The 18013-nt window shown below is 39.5% G+C and overlaps 1 protein-coding gene across 1 annotated transcript in view; it reads right to left on the bottom strand.

The window, feature by feature from the left end:
- The window catches only part of RCAN1 (regulator of calcineurin 1), a 39954-nt gene extending 23287 nt beyond the window's left edge, over nucleotides 1-16667 (bottom strand). Inside the window, exon 1 of the mRNA XM_057410090.1 lies at nucleotides 16371-16667. Coding sequence (XP_057266073.1) covers nucleotides 16371-16652 — 282 coding nt within the window. The 5' untranslated portion in view covers nucleotides 16653-16667. The remainder of the gene's footprint in view (nucleotides 1-16370) is intronic.
- Between the last annotated feature and the right edge of the window lie 1346 nt (nucleotides 16668-18013).

The raw sequence follows: 18013 nt of genomic DNA, 5'->3' as shown, positions 1-18013 counted from the left end.
CAGTCTGACAAAGCACTATTCACAGTTCTCATGCCTTGAATGAGACTTACAAATCTCACTTTGAGGAGAGCTTTGCAGCCCTTACTTCAGACAAGTTCTGCTGGACTGCCATTAAGTCCCCATTTGAAATGACTTAAAGGGTTTACACTCTATGCTCTATTTATTTTTATAAATTTTATAAACATAAGTTACAACATCTGTAAGTAGAACAGTGCTATCAAAATAGCTTTTCAGTTTTATAAAATTCTTACTGTTTCCCAGTGAAGGTTAAAGAACAAAGAAACTTCAGTGTGGTGTGAAACATGAATGCAATTTCTCAGGTTTCCCTAGTGCTTTCAAATCTCCTGTTTACTTGTTCTTGCAGTCCCCCAAACCCTGTTTTGGAAAATACAACCATGAAGTCTTTTCTCCAGCTAAGGAAGAACGGCAGACAGCTTCCCTAAGGGCACTCCCCTAAGCTATTCTTAGTGTTTGCTATTAATGCCACTCTCCAAGGTATTTCTGAGGAACCTCATTAAGTCACTACAACAATAACGTCCTAGTCAAAGGAAAGTTTACTATTGTACGCTTAGCCTTTAAGTAAATACAGGAATAAAGACATCTTTCCCATGTGAACAGTTAAGGCTTATCATTTTTCCAGATGAATAGGGTTTTGATTAAACTACTTCTGTAAAAAGCTTGGAGATAAAGTGTTTCATTTTACAAGTTTGACTGAGGAAAACACACTAAGGGCTCAGATGTTCTTCGTAAAAACAGGTTTTCCACGATTAACAGATACGCTTTTAAGAGTCAGTTTCATACACACTGTATTTTTAACCACCACAGACTAGTCACTTCTTCTCAAAGCCACTTGATTCTGACAGCCTCTAAGGAAAGCACTACCTTGGTTGTTTCTAAAGCCAACTCAGGAAACTTTAGCTGACGTTTCAAACCTGCCAAGCAGAGCAAAAAGAGCTTACAACAAGCATTTCCAGTTCTACATTACGCAACCTAAATGTTATAACAAGTTTTTTTTTTTTCAGATTTAAATGCAAAAGAATTACAGAGTCTTCAAAAAAGATAATATACGATGCAAAGTACTAACCAGAGCAGTCAGCAAAAAACGGCGATATTTAAAGCAAGCCGGGGGAGGGAGGTGGGAAAGGAGGGGAAGAGAGATTAAACAATAATGTGCAAATATATGAACAGATTAAGTGTGTCGGAAAAAAAAGGGGGGTGAGGGGAAGGAAGGAATATTTTACCAGCAGTTCCCTTTGGAAATCATCATCTTATGCATTTACAACAGAAGGTACATTGTCACCTACCAGGAAGTCAGCTGCCTTTTTTGAGGCTCAGAAACTACCAGTTACATTAAAGATAAATCAGCTTTCAATAACAAATCTTTCCAGGGTATGTTATTCCTTATAGGGGACAGGAAAAAAACCCAATCAAACCACCTCACACTGCTAAACCAAGGCACAATTCTCTTTTAAATTGCTCAACTGCACAGTTTGCTCTGTAATTAAACACAACTGCAGGATGTACCAGTAATTCCTCCTCAGATAGGGATGATGCTCCAATATCCTATAAAATAAATACAATTAGATCTGTTCAGTATTAAACTTTGGTGTCCAACATCCAGTCTATTAAAAAAAGATTGTTCACTTCAAGATTTAAGGTGAACTTGTCGGGTCGACACATGAAGACTTTTCATTCAGTCAGTCCTTGGTTTTAGATTTATAGATCCAAACACTATTTCCCCCAAAACCCTCATGGTCTGTCACACAGCTAACTTCTTGGTCTTCCTAGCCTTTACTCCTATTAGATATGTCCAACTGTTCAGGAAGAGTGTGGCTGAACCAACTAAACCAACGCCACCACTCAGCATAACTGTTCCCAGCGCTGTGCCAATTCCTCAGTGTCACAAACAGCAAGTTCTCCTGCCAGAGAGCTGCCTTGGTGTGCAGGGGCCTGAAAGGGACCTTGGCTCCTCTGCTGTCATTGCTTCAGCTTTTGGCCTCCAGTACTGCAAACTGCTGGTAGCTTATATGTAAGTGGCTGTATTGCATTGTAGTTCTGAAGCACTGAAGTGCTGCAGCTGGCTTTTGTTCTCCAGTTATTTGGCATTCACAGGATCCTCTACCTCATACTTACTTTTTAAGGATAAGATGATGAGGCAACTGCCCTCCTAATATTATGGTTAAACTATAGGTCCCCTATAGTCTAGGGAAGGGAGACACAGAAGCAAAGACAGCACAGATGCACAGATTTAAGTAACTTCTACTTTCAAACTTATGATCAACCACTAAAAGTTTTGTGATCAAAAATTAATTCTTATCATTCCACCCAGTTCTCCTATCATCTAGAATTTCTTAAATTTATCTTTATATTGGAATTTGCTTTTTAAAGCATCACATGCCTTATGTTTCATTACACACAATGGCATTTAGAAGACCAGATCTACTACAAATAACTTTTATAGCTTATTAACTGTAGGAAACAGTCCTCAAAAAACAGACACCAGTGTCATCATCCATTTCCCAGACCAAAGGACTCTCTAAATAGCACCAGTTCAGGTCCCAGCTATGTCATATACAACTCTTCTTCATCACTCCTGTACTGCAAATTACAATAGGACTTGACTGTTCAGTTTTTCTATTTACTTCCTGCACTGACTTCTTCTACAGAAATCTACCATGAGACAGTCACTAAAACGTTCTTAATTTAACAGAAGTCTGCTATTAAATAAAAAGCTAGTTCATAACATCTTCAGAGATGAAATATTCAACATCACTGTAGTGTTCTGTAACACCTGAACATGTGTGCATTATGGAGGGGAAAAATGGACTCACAGCAGTGTGCAAGAATTAATCAGCTGCACATAATTTTACGCTGGTTAACTCACTTTGACTAGCAAGCATTTTGTATGTCTGTTTCAAACACACCTACAGGACTACATCATCTGTGGGGTCAGAGGTTTATTATAGTAGGCAATATAGGAGGGTATTATTATTTTCAGCTAGGAAATTAAGATCTGCTGTCATGTGCAGTATCTGGAAGGCAGCTCTTCACGGGTTCCCAAGAAAGCAGCTGGCAATTTCAAATTTGTTTCCAGGTCTCAGAACTGTTATCAGCTTTAAGAGTATGCTTGGCATTTTCAGACAAGAAGGAATAAACATATGAGACAAAGAGGTAACACTCTCTCACAAATCCACTTCATTCACACCAGGATGTGCTGATAGTTTGTCAACACCGGACAAGCTCATGCATACATATAACCTAATGCCAAGAACACTGCAAAATCTGATGGCAATTCTAGGGTGCGTTTCTTAGATACTGTGCTATTAGAAGCAACTTTCAGCCCGCAGCAGTTATCCAGCTGCAGCCTTATTATCTACTTGGCCCACTTTAGAGCCTTCAAAAGTCCTGGAGTCCTTGCCTTGGTGATAAGGGCACTAGAGTGCAGGGCAGCTGCTCGGAAAGAATGGCTTCTTCCAAGACTGCAATGTCAGTGTTGCCAGGATGCTTCCACAGTAGCCCAGCTCATCAACACTTCCATCATCGCACAACAGGAGTAACCACCTCCTCTCCTTCCAGTTTTGCTGCTTGTTTTCTAAAAGCAAAATGGGAGCGTGGGGCATTATATGTGCCAAATTTTACCCAAGATACCCAGTTTATCCTTTAAATGGCAAAGACGATTTAACAGGTAAAACTAAATCTAGATTTACACTGGCTTTTACCCCCCTTAAAAAAAAATAACTCATAAATAAAACCCAACCAACCAAGCCTGCCTCCCCCCCCCCCCCCCCCCCCCGACATCACCAAGTAAAACCCCAAACCTTGCAACATGAATGCGTAATTTGATTTTTTTTTATTTGGATGTTTAGCCATCATTTCCCAAAATTAAAGTAGGAGTTGCCCCCGACTCATTTCTTTGAATTGTTATGGTGCTTTTTTTAGCTGACAGGTACATGAACTGTCATATTGAGTGACAATGAGTGACAATATAGTCATAATCCTGATGAAATTTAATGAAAAACACTTCTGCAATTAACTATCTATTATCATTTAAAAAAATAAAACTGTATCATGCAAAACTGCTACTTGAGGGAGTGCAAAATTAGAAGAAAGATCAGGACTAAACAGTATGAAAACAGCATGTGTTTGGCACCTTTTTAAATGACTACTTCCTTATAGCGTGGCAACAGTATTTAACTTCAGTATAAAAGTATTATCATAGGCAAGTAAGAGTTAGTGTTCCTCTTCTGACAACTCTTCAGATGTTCTCTATGACTAAGGGAAATGTCAAGGAAAAAAAGTTACACTCTAACACCCGAATCTTTAGAAAACCACAGTACTTGTTCAGAAGCAGGCTGGTATTTTTGTGAACTTTAAAGAATTAAATTTTCCACTGGAGTCAGAGGAGGAAGAATGGAAGATAGCTTCAAAATATTTTTAAAGAATGTTCTGTGTGGGTAGCAGAAGAACAACATCATTGCAATTAGATATGGTACTTCTAAGAACATACCAAGCACACCTAAATTTCACACAGAGAAATTTCAAAAGCATTTAAAAATATATACTAATAGGGATCATAAAAGGAGCCACAGAAAAGACAGGATTTTCCCTAAGTCACTGCAATTTTGATAAGATTACTGTCTAATACACTGTAATTTTCTCAGGCATGTTAAGTTAGCAATGTACTGGATACTGTGATAAATTATATAACCCATATATGCAAGCATACTACAATATAATCAAATACAGCTTTTCTAACAGTCAAACACCCTGTCTGCAAAGTTCATGAAACTTCCTACATGACTAACCCTTTCATTGCAGCAACCACGCAACAGCAACACAAGGGCTGAATGACTTCGACTGCCAGTGGCAGTATCTTGGCATTTAAAAAACCATCTGACCTAATCAGAGATGCCTCAAGGCAATTTTGCTGTTGAAACACTACTGGTAATAAAAACCACAGGCATTTAAAGCTTTTGAGGTACTTCACAGCAAAGCTTTCAGGATGCATTTAATTTCTTTGTTTATATGCCAAGAACACATCTGTTCTGACTGAAGACGAAAAAGGACCAGTATTAGAAAAGAACTCCCGAAACCATTATAACTTCCTGAATACCAAAAGCAACTTTTTTGTTGTTGTTGTTTATGAACTTACACTTCAATTAAAATTGCTGAAAACCAATGTGGTTCTGCATTTCCTTCTATCTCCTGCTTTCCGCCCCCCCCCCCCCCCCCCCCCGGAAATTGTTGGGTTTCACTTTTTTCAGCAGGGAAGATGAAAGCTTCATCCTTGCCGTCTAACACTGATAAGAGCAGAATTTTATTTTGGCAACTTACTAAAGAAGAAACAAGAGACATAACAGCATCTCAAGTAGTTAATTAAGAACAATCTCTCCTGAAATTGTCTCCTGTGAAGAATTACTGCATTTAATCTGCTATGGACAAGGTTATTAGAATTGTATTTAAAGTTTGTTTGCCATATACCAAAGAAAAACAAACAGAAAAAACCCAAACAACTTTTAAAATGTGTTCAGAGTTATTATACACTTCTCAATCACCTTCTCCCTTCACTCCTTTCTCAAGAGAAAAATACCTGACTCCTGATGTGAAGACTTTATTCATGCCTAATAGGTGGGCTCTTTTCAGTGTCCTTAAATTACATGCTGCAATGAGGCGTGAACATGGGCCAGCAGCGTTTTTAATAGAAGTCACAATGATTTAACCTAGTCTCTGATCCGATTATTCTTTTCGTTATACAACCCCAGGCAAGAGTTATTCATACTTTCCACTGCCTGCAACAGCAGCTGTTTCACTATCACCCTGGAGCCCCAGGAAAATTCAAGCCCTTAATCACTGTTTCCATTAGGCAACCAACCTTTGCTATCAGCTTGATACGGTATGGCCAAAGTGCCAAGTAGTCTAACTACAGGAAATTGATTAAAAATATCCACCCTGTAAAAAAGTGTCCACATACCTCAGAAGCTCGACAAATACCACTGATTCCCTCTCACTTACACAAGCCATTCACATGAGCTTTCGCCAGAATATTTCACAAATACGTATGTTCTGCTTGACACAAAAAAACTCCTCATTATTTAGTATCACAACCTGCAAGAAATACACATTTTAGTTATTATTTTTTCTTCTTTTGCCCATATTTAATTTCAGTCTCCTCCCTTAACTGGGCAAGACAGTCTGCAACATGCAAACATACAATTTCTAGACAAAAATCAGGACTAGAAGTAGCCTCAGCTTTCTACAGTACCAGATGCGTTAGTACTGCAGCTTACTTGCAAAGCTACCAGCTCTGAATAATTATCAAAATTCTACAAAGAAATAACAGAGCTGGGAGTTGTTCTTAACACATTTTTTAACATATGTTATCTATGGGTTTTGTGTTACACCCTCCCTTTCTTATATTTTCATTAGAAGCCCACAGATATGTTTTATTTACCTGCATTATGAACGACTTCTTCACTTACATAAACTAGAGTTAAAAAAACCAACAAACCAAACACCAACAACCAAACCCAATTTGTTATTAAAATACAGCTTGGGTCTTCTGGCAATTTACCAGCTCAGTTACCCTGTCTCCTTATCGCTAGAGAGAGAGGAAACAGTACGTCTAGGAAAAAGAGAAACAATTATCCATGCCCTTCAGCCAATTTTTATTTGAAAAGCATCCTGATTTTTAAGAGGTCTTTTCATCCAGACAGTCCTTCGTTTTTAAAATAGGCCTAAAACTTCATAGAAGTTTCCAGAATGGTATTTCGTCAAGGAAAGAAAAGAAAGTATGATTTTGTTTTACTCACCTATACAGCATCTAAAAGTCAAAGTCTTTTTTTTTCTTTTAAACATACCAAGATTTTTATTGTTTGTTTTTTTTTTTTTAAGTGTGATACAGACACACACATATATATATCAATTCATTTATCAAACAATCCTCATCTCTCCGTGATCTTCACTCAAAGTCATCATGCATTTCAGCAAACTTAGAGCTAAAAGATAGGACAAACACTTATTACAGCATTAAGCTTTTACAGCAGTTTCTATGCATGCCTCAAGAAAGCAGCTTCTTAATAGGGGAACTACAACGTAGCTTCCAGGAGAGAAGTGCCAAAAGCACCTCGTCCTTCTCCATGCCAACTGTCTGCCAAATGACTCAAGTTTATACCATCAGAAACATCCTTCAGCCAGGCTGAATAAAGATAGGAAAAGCTAATTGCAATACTTTCAACTCCTACTTTACTCTCACAATCAGGCAGTTTGGTCACACTTACTACTCCCAAGACCACTGCTGCATCAAAGAGATAAACTGTCTCATAGTTTACAGTGTTTGCAGTGTATGTGTTACATTTTCATCATACTTTCTGTACTTCAGGAACAAGTAACTAAAATCCAACTCATTAGGTTTGCCATTGATTCTCAGCTCAATAGCCAAGACTGCATCTTCCTTCCAGGAAACCAGCCAGCATCAAAATCACTCACAAAAAGAAAACCTCAAAAAGGAAAAACAATCAAATTCCAACTGTTAAATTGAACTGCCTGAAAAATCTGTGAAGAGCAAAGTTTATCTTGGACAATGAAGTTACATTTCTGTAAATGAAATCCACTGCATACTCTATGAGAATTGACAGATCTGCTTTTATGAGTGGGACCAGTAATAAATAATGACTCACATACTTAACAAAAAACAAGAAAGCCATTCTAGCTTTCTCTGGATGCTTGGAGGAAGAAGCAAATGGTATAAAGCCAGGTAACTATTGACTACGTAGGCTACTCTTCTCTCATCTAAACCTGGCAACAGCACTTCACAAACTGAGGATTGTGCTTCACCTTTTTTTTAATATATGGCTCATGGAACTCCCAAGCATTCTAGGACAATGACTTCCACAGTTTAATTATGCATTAAATGCATAAAAAATGATTTTTAAAATTTTATTTTAGACCTCAGACCCAACTTCAGATTCACTGATGACAGAGGATATTTCAGCTTCACTAATGCATTTCCAGCACATTTTATGAGACAAATAAGAATACAAACATGCTGCACAAGGGCTCACTCCCACACCTCCCCTCTCTAATGGAAATGACAATCCTGTAGACTACAAATTTTGGTAGAACTTGATGGAGACCAAGTTTCATTGGGCACTGGGTTTTGTTGGCTTGTTTTTGGTTTGTTTTTGGGGGTGTTGTTTTGGTTTTTTTTTTCTTTTTTTCTTTTGAGGGGAAGAGACCTTTCCTTTTTTCTTTTTTTAAGGAAAAAAAAACAATGAAACAAAAAGAACCCTGAAAATCCTTCATAAATACCAGACAGTATTCATGCAGTAATTCATGCAGCAATTCATATGCATGAATGATCTCTTCACTCTTAAAAATACAGTTTCCCTTGAAGGTAGGAGCAGGTTCTGGCTATCTGAATGGAAAAAACTGCAAGCAATTATAAAGTCATTCCTAGCTGGTTTTAGGTCAGAGGTGTCTAGAAACCTCTCCTCACAAAGTTAAGTCCTTATATCACTGACAAGAGTCTCAGTTGGGTCCACCCCTCAGATACTTCTATAAGCAGCTGTATCAAGTCTTGAGAAAAAAAAAAAAAAGAAAGCCAAACAAACAACAGAAAACCCCAACACTCCCCCCCCCCGCCAAAAAAAAAGAAGAAAAAAAAAAAAACATACAACAAAAAAATCCACCCACAGAACACAAAAAAATCCCCAAACATACAAAGAAAACCCACCCATTGTCTCATGTTGTGGTTGTGGGACTTCTGTTTCACCAAGCTGAAGTCTCAGTGAATACTGGGGCTTCTGAATTATTTCACATTTTTTTATAAATTAGTACACAGAAAATATTAGCTAGCATCACCCACTGTTCCTTCACATTGTTTTACCTGCTACTTTGGTGTCAAAACAGCAGTTAGATTATTTATCAGAAGATATAGCAACAGTAGCAACAAAAGCTTAATTTCCCTCACTAACTTGAGAAACATCTCCATGAAAAATCTGAAGTGCAGAACCATGCTTTGGACCTGGTCATACTTGGAACAAGAGGAAAAAATCCAAACGAACTCCAGTTAACAGTACCCAGCATACCAGCTGTGGAAGGTGGTGCACCTTTGTTAGAATACTATTAAAAAAACAAAACAAAACAAAACCAAATTGGGTACTTGATACCCAAACCAAAACCACACAACAAAACCACACATCCAGATCTCCAGTATATTTTCACACATATAGGCACAAAACCGAAACCATTTCTATTTAATTTACCATACATGAACTTTGTGTTACCACTTTTAAATTACTTTCCTCGTTCTACATTTTCAATTCTTTTGACATTGTTATGACACTGAAAAGCATACTGCTTATTAATGACCAATATTACTTAGAAATACAAGTTTATAAACATGGCTTACCAAAATTACTTACTCAACTGTACACGTTTTAATAATAAGCTGCTGCAGAATTAAGCTTTCTGTATGATTGCTGGTGAAAAGACTGTCTTAATCATTTTATTACTGATTATGTTACCAATAGGTGTTTGGAATAAGTTCTAAGGCAGTATCACATCTAAGAATCTGTAGTTATTTTCATGTATTTCTTTTTACACAAGTGTGTATATGCCAGTATTCCTAGAGAACAAAGCTAAATTTATTCCTAAAAAAAATTTAAAAAATAAATAAATTAGATAGCAAAGATCATAAGGAAATGCACTCCATAGCATTCTAATGTACACAATACTTGTTAGTGTGACCAGAGCACAGTGATTTAAACTAGACAAAGTTCTTCCAAGTTTCCATTTGATTCTCCAGGAAGATTAAAGCTCTTAATCTTGTTGTAGCACATATCTTGCCTATGATCTTTTTTCATTACTTTGAGCTAATGATTTGAGCATTGGATCACATGGAAATATTTTTATTAATATCTCAAACATCTATGCTATGACAATTTTACAGTATGTTTTTTATTTGTAAGTGTTTTTAAGCAGCCCAGCAACCATCTTGTGGAGCATTACAGAAATTGCTTCTAAACAATCATAAATTCAACTTTACTCTTACTTTCATGCCATTTGCATGACTTAGCATATTATATAAATATTCTATACTTCCATTTTATTTCTACTAATAAAGGTATTTGCAATAAAATAGAATGATCATAGAATAGAATGTTCATAGAACAGAATGATCAGCACACTGTAAGCACTTAGATAGTATTTGATTTTTGACACAGAAATAAATATATTGTTATTTTCACCTGACCTAGGAGACCTACAGAGAGTTAAACTGTGATATAGTACACTCAAAGCTGCACCATGAGGATTTTCTGTTAGCACCTTTTTTTATCAAGGCCTCAATTGGTTATGATGCACTCTGAAATGCATTGAGCACAACAAAGAGCTACAGAAATTAAATTAATTCTCTCTCCCCTTGTGAAATCAGCCTTTCTACTACAGTTTAATGGTATTATCCATACTTCCACAAGAAGAATAATTAAGATGTGGACAATAGTGTAAGGAAGCCATTTAAATCACTATTCAATGCTTCAAAGCATAGGAAAAGAAGCAGTCAAGCACTGCTTGATCAAAAACTTCTATACTATACAGTCTCTTTAGATCCTTCGCTAGCTTAAAATAGAGTATTCAGCTCTAAACTTATTCAAATACCTTTGTGATTTGAATTTTGTTGAAGTATTTACTTGAAATTTATTCAAATCACCTCTCAGCATCCCACACAAGACCTGGAAAGGAGCAACCAGAAAACCTACTCTGGGTTCACGGGCCAAAAGCAGCTATTCAAGCAAGAAGACTGAAGACACCACCCTTAAACTAAACAGACACACTGAGATTGAATAGAACTTTAATACTTGATAATATGTAGAACGGTATTCATATTTATTTCCATTTTCTTATTAAGGCATAGGATAGAAAGAATGGACAAAAAAGCCCCAGAGGACAGCACAGTCACTAAGCAAACTACAAGCACCTCTTCACTTTGAGTGTATAAAGTATGTAGCTTCTGTCTTCAAAGTGAGGAACTCTCTCTGCGTATTTCACCTCTCCATGACTACTGCTAAGGTTTCCATACAGAATGTAGATACAGTATCAAGTGTTAGAACGCCTCATATGAGTCATAAAATATGCCATCTTTTTAGACAAAAAAGAAGATTTTTTTTTTTTTTTTAAATCTAAAAAAAGGCAGGTGAAGCATCCCAGTGACTCTCAAGAGTTGTGTTTGTCCTCAGATGCAGAGATACAAACATTCTCTGCTTGTGCGCTTGGCAAACTGGATGCATCCCAGGAGCCATAAAATTGCATTAGCGTGGTATTATGGTCTACTGTAACATCAAAGATTATTATGCCAGAGATAGCATTATATTTATATGGCTTCCAGGCTTAAAATCACCCAGAAATCTGCCTTAACCTGTTAATACCTGCAGAATAAATCTGCATCATCTGAAAGTACAGGAGCTAAATAATTCCAGAAATTTTATTAATAAAATGTTCATAATACAAGTTTTCTCCATTTTTTTAAAATGATCCTTAATCCTTTTACTGTTCAGTGTAAAAACAGGTTATTGGGATATGATTTTGAACAACAATCTTAACCCTGGGCTTTTCTGGAAAGCAATAGGATATAAAGAACTATGAACGTTGTCACCAAAAAAAAATAAAAATTATTTGAGATAAACACTGGAAGAGAAATCATGAAAATCTTCAAAATCTAAGCAGAATAGTATAGATGCCACTAAGTAATTTTTACATTCCCCATTAGGAACTTTTTGACAGAAACAGAGCTGTGGTCACAAAAATACAAACACATAAAAATATTTTTTTGACATTTACTTGAATGATTTATTTTTTTTTAACGTGATCTAAGAGGATTAACAAGGCATGGGACTGAGACAGGAAGAGATTATCAGAAAGCCCATGTATTGCTTTGTAAAGAAAGTTTTGCAAATATTCCTGAGAAATTTGACAAGCTTCCGGTAAAGCAGAAGAAATCTCTAAGGATCTGAAAAACCCAAAATACATTCAGCACCTCATTATTAGTCCAGTAGGCTCTAAGTCAATTAAAAATTGCTAAAAGCATGGGTCATTTAACAACAGCTTCATTTTCAGATCAGTTCACAACAAGTTTTTCTGTACTAAACCTATGTAAAATTCTGCTCTTCCTTTACCTTTAAAGCTATGATAATCACTAACAAGATTCAATACACCTGCCATTACAGCTTTTCTCTTGGTTATACTACTGGAGAGATTTCTGACCTTATTTAGACCCTATCTTCAAATACAATTGTAATCTTCCTTTTTTTGTTAATAAATAATCGCACTGTTTCACAGCCAGTTCTACTTTTGCTTGCCATTGGAGGTTACCTCAGGACACAGACTACTGTAGGAGACTGGCTCACTCCTACTGCTGGTGCACTTAAAAGCAGTCAAGATATTTAAAAATCCGTCTTTCAGCGAAGTTTTCCCTAACAGACTCCAGCAAGAAACTATTACTGTGATATAACAGCCTGTTTTCAGGAGTTATCTATGAATGTAAGGTTTTGTTAATTAGGGGAAAACTCTGCCACATTCATTAGTTTGCAGTAACCTGCAAGGTTTAAAACATCTGCTAAAGTAATTTAAGGAACTCAACCCATTCTAGGGAAAACTATTTCAACAAAAATCCTTCAGCTCATTCTTTTCTCAGCAGTCTAAAGTTGAATTCTTTCTAGATACTCTTCATCTTCCTCTTTTTACTCTACACAAATTACATGAGTGATACTTGTCTACAATTAAGCTGAAATGGAAACCTGAGAGTCAGAATAGACCTAGGTAACCTACTTAGCAAGAGACTACCAGGGCATAAATGAAGTTATTTAGCCCCCCCCGTGGCTGTACTCAGAACTTTAAAGTCATCAGTGAAGTATGCCACATCCCTTCAGGATTACAAAACAAAAGCAAGTGTATTACCTACTGGACTTGCCACTTGACAGTACATGGTCTATAAAAAAACCCGAGTGTCCTCTAATGACATAAAAAGGCTCTTAAAAAACGAACACCAGTTGAGGAGGTTTGAAATATGCAAAAGCATAATTGCTGGCTCTGATAATTAGCTACTGACACTTTTTCCCTTTTTTTTAAATGAGTTCACAGGCATTTATTTACAATAGATCAAACTCATCTGTATGAGGAAACACTGCTTTTCTGTAAGATTTAAAATCTCTTAAGCACAGAGTTGACATTAAAACTATCAAAAAGCTGGGGGTTAGAGGCAGAGGACATTTCAGGAAATCAGAACAGTATTTTTCCAAGGTAATTAGCCAACCTAGGGATCAGATAAAGGGTTTTCATTTAAGATAACTTCTTTTATACCAGTGAAAACAAAAAGGGATGTGGAATCTATCTGTATTCTTCCAACTGTGCTTCAGAAAAACTTGAGAGTAAGTACTCGGGTGTTCTCTGGAAGATTTTGTAACTGACATTGAAAAACTAGCCAGGTATTTAAGCAAGTCACATTCTGATGAGAATAAAACAGAGAACAAACTGTAACTTGCTGGAACTATTACCTTACTTGGCAGATGATCTACTTTTAAAAGACTGATCGCAAATCTGAAAATTTGTCAACTGTGACATCAACAGCTCAAAAGAAAAAAAAAGGAAGAGCAATAACATCATAACATCCAATCAGCATCTCAAGTGCCAATCACTGAAATCACTGTTTGGGAAGGAGGAGGGCAAACCAGAAACTGCTGCTGTCAGCCATCATCTAGCTGTCCTATCTCACCTTTGATTGGATCAACCCTCCTCAAATAGGGCAATCCAGGATTACTAAGGGGCTTACTGAAGGAAAAAAAAAAAAACAACCAACAAACATTAACTATATAGACAAGGTATTTTAAGAGTATTACATACACTGGAAAAAGTAAGAAGTTCACAAAACAGAAGAAAACACACTGCACATATCAGAATTCACAGAATATTTATAAAACACTATGTCTGGTTATCTTTTATTTTACAATACCTTTACTTGTTCCTTTATTATCACAAAGTTCCACACAATCATTTGCTTACACTGGTAAGGGCAAGTTTGATTTTTCTGTATACGTTCCAGCCTTAGTGCCTCATACTACCTTTTCTCTCTTTGCAACTGCCTGATATTTAGCCAACAGAACACATTAAACATATCCATCCATGAATTTGCCGTTTTCTTCCACAGCAGTCACACATTTCCAAAGAGTTAGCTTTTGACATCTTCATAACCATATTAACTGAAGCTAAATTATATTTTTCAGCGGTTGCGATTCAGTTAGCAAAAACTTGGGCTATATTTTCAATCTATTAAAAGTCTATGTATACCTACCACATCTATAAAACACCAAGTCCAAGCACCTCAATATTTCTGGGTATTTTTTTTATAAAACTTAAGAAAAACTTTTCTTCCCTCATGGATATAAGTATTTATTCAATTTCAAGATAATTCTTCCATTCTTTGCCTTAGGAATTTAAATTTTAAAAGCCCCAGCTATGCTGCAGTAACAGTGCATGCTTTCATCCATGGTTAAGATAACACAGTTTATGCCGAGATGATTAACCTCGAATTAATTTGCTACTATTTTAAGTAATCTGCATTTTTCCCTGCGGCAGCTCCTGGCAAGGAAAATAAAGAATTAGTTAAAAAAAATTTTTATTCTGGTGTTAAGGATATATAAGACTTTGAACAAAATTAAATGTCTGGAGAGATTCTTTGGCATCGAAACAAAGACAGAAATGGTTCAGCTACCTCTGGGTCTTGCATGGGGTTATGCATCTACCTTTGTCATCCACCTAACTACTGTTTTAAAACATGTACTTCATGGTCACAAAAACTTATTTGAGAAAATATTATTAGTACACGCAACTGATGACACCACACAGAAGTGATTATATGCGCTTTCCTAAGCACACCTGGAGAGAACTTGGATGAAAATACATAGGGTAAATCCCAAGAAAGGTGCCATTCCCACCACACCTCCAGGTGCTCGAAGCAATATGAAGTGTATTGCCACTGAAAGTTACATAACCTTAGAAAGTAACTGGAACACAACATAGCTGCATCTCCTATTTTCAGCTCATTTTTAATGCATTATAACTGTTAGCAGGGTTGAGCTGTTGGACTACTACTACAACTCAAGTTGTTTCTCACACAGAGACAGTCTATTACTTCAATAGGATTTTAATACAGTACAATTACCGACTAATTTTTCAAGCCCTTTTCATTTAATTTCAATCTGTTTAAAAACCAAGTATCTCCATCAGCACCCAAGTCACTAGAAAATAAGAGCTTGATAGCAAAACTAACTATAAAAAAAAAAGGGGGGGGGGGGGGGAAATCAGCTTCATTCATTCTTTAATTCTTGCTAGGGCTTGGAAAAATGAAAGAAGGATGAAAATAGAAAAGTGATTTGATGATTCTTCCTCAAGAAGGCCACAGACAACAGGAGAAGCAATTCTGAAATATTTATATCTACTTCTAAAACCTAGAGCTGTGGCTTACTTCAGGCAGTTTACGGTACTCCTATGACAGCTGCTGTTACCATTCTCTCCTCTAGAATGACGGTTCGTAATTTTGATTGCCTTTTAAACATAGTGGTCCTCAAGGCAGGCAAACGCTAGAGACCTGTGTGTGCTACCCAACAACTCCCTCTGCCTGTAGGCCGGCGGCTTCTGCGTCTACTTGGACCCCTGCGACCAACTACCTGCCTGCCAGCCTCCCGTGTCTCCAAACGCTGCCTTATGCCTCGTAGCTCAAACGCCTTCGGATGCATCAATAAACCACACGTCCTCGCTGACCCATAAACGCAAGGCTCTCAACTGTGGTCGCAGGCAGGGGTTATTTCCCTCCTCGTCTATGCCCCTCTCTACTCTGACCTACGGGTTCAGGTCAGTGGATCCGCCGGACTAAGCCTCTGGATCAGACCCGAGGACAGAGACCCGGGAGAAGACTTTATACGGGATGCCGGTGGAGGGGCCGGCCGGCCGGGCTAGAACCGCAGCGCCTCCACACACTCGCTCCGCGTCCGGAGTGAGGGCGGAGACGCAGAGACACAGCCTCGCTTCCCCACACACACTTCCTGACGGAGAGGGTGGCCACGGCGACTAAGGTGCCCGCCGAGACCGGGCGGAGGCGGCCCTCCTTCTGCCTCTCACCCTCCTTCCCGCCGCCGGTCCACAGCGCCCGCCACAGGCCGCCGCTGCCCGCACAAGTAGCGGCCCGGGCGAAGAGAAGCTGGCCGAGCCGAGCCGAGCCGAGCCGAGCCGCATCGCGCGGCGGCTGATGCTAGCCAGCAGAGGGAGCCGGCCCGCCCCGCTCGCGGTCCCCGGCGTAGGGCGGGCCTGCCCGCCGCGCTCACCCGGCACGGTCCATCCTGGAAGACGCGCGGATCCAGGTTGCAGGCGATGGTGGCGGTGGGCAGGTCCTGCAGCGCCACCTCCTCCATCTCGCCGTCAATGAAGATCCAGTCCGCCTGGGCCTCGGGGGGGGGCCGCAGCAGCAGCGCCGCCGCCGTCTCCTCGTCGTCCTCCTCCTCTTCCTCCCCGGCTTCCCCGGCCGACGGCAGCGCCGGCTGGAGCAGAGCCGGCGGCGGCTCCTCCTGCCCCACCGGGCCCCTCCCGCCGCTGCCGCCGCTCTCCATGGCCGGGGGCGAGCGGAGCCCCCGCGGGGCGGAGTCTGGCGGCCGCCGGCACCACCAACGCCTCGCAGCGACGGCTTGCGTCCCGCTGCCTCGCCGCGCCTTGGAGCGCGCACAAAACTTACAGCCCCCGCCCGCGCCCCTGCCGTTTCACTTAACCCCCGCGCCCGTTCAACCGGCGCCTTCGTGACACACACACGCCCCACGCCCCCCCCCGGGCGCAGAGTGCACGGCTCCTTGTGAGCCAATAGGAAGCTGCTGCCGCCGCAGCAACAGGTGGCCTGTCCCAGCTAGACGCTGCTTCCGCCATCTTGAGTGAGGGTAGCGGTCAACTTGCCCGTACCTGAGGGAGCTGAGCCTGGGCGCAAGCCTGCGAACGCGGCCGCGCGGCCTGGGGCAGTGGCAGCCACCCAGGGGCACGGTGACTGTCCAGGGCCTGCTGCAGCCACACAGCTATGTTTTGCATCACGGCTGGAGCACAGAACAACACGTCTTGATAAGGAATATTTTGCAATAAGCAGATGAATAAAAAAAAAACTTACTCAAACACTTGTAAATCAGTCAAATGCCACCATTATGTACACCTTGGTTCTCTTACCTGCCTTAAAGAAAGGACAAACAGCCCTTCATGTTCTGCAAGCAGCTGGCTGAACAGACAACAAAGGGAAGCTTAGAAGAAGGAAAATACAGCGGAAACAGTGGACAGCGGCATCTCCTCTTGCTGGCAGTTGATGCAGCTGATCTTCACCCTTTCTTTGGACTTTTTTCAGAAGTATCCTGTTGCTGGCCAAGACCAAAAGTGTTGTGACTTAAGACTTGTAAAAGATTCCACGTAATGCCATGTCTGTGTCCTTTCCTCCTTACTTTGGGCATGAAGGAGATGTTTTCTGTAACCTTTCAGTAAGGCCATGAAGGACAAATGCACTTTTTCTGGCTATACTCAAGGAGCTGCTTGTGTCAGGCATTCCGACACAGAAAAATAGTGTACCTAATGAGCTTAGCTGGTTAGTCTGACCTAACTAACCTAGACGCTTTCCTTACATACTAATACATAGCATCACTTTCTGTGAGAAGGCCCAAAAGTGAGCTTGAGAGGTCGTAGGTTTTTGTAACATCCACACATCTACCTCAGACATCCTATACTAGTACAAGGATAATACAGAGTAGTAGAAGGCAGTAAGGAATGAGAGGATGCTGGGCAGTAGTAGTTGGCAAAGCACTAACCATCCTTTCTTATGTACCACTGCAGGGCTACATAAGAATGAATGAGGTCTGAAAAGTGGAAGGAACCATCAGTTTGATACCAGAAACATAGGTACTAGCAAAATGTACTTGAGTTGCTATGAAGAACTGGTAGCAAAATA

The sequence above is a fragment of the Pezoporus wallicus genome, unplaced genomic scaffold, assembly GCF_028554395.1.
Source record: "Pezoporus wallicus isolate ANWC-B61680 ecotype Strahan unplaced genomic scaffold, APGP_CSIRO_Pwel_v1 contig_7011, whole genome shotgun sequence".
Taxonomy (NCBI): domain Eukaryota; kingdom Metazoa; phylum Chordata; class Aves; order Psittaciformes; family Psittacidae; genus Pezoporus; species Pezoporus wallicus.
The sequence above is the reverse complement of the archived record's forward strand: the minus strand, read 5'-3'. Positions and strand labels throughout refer to the sequence as shown.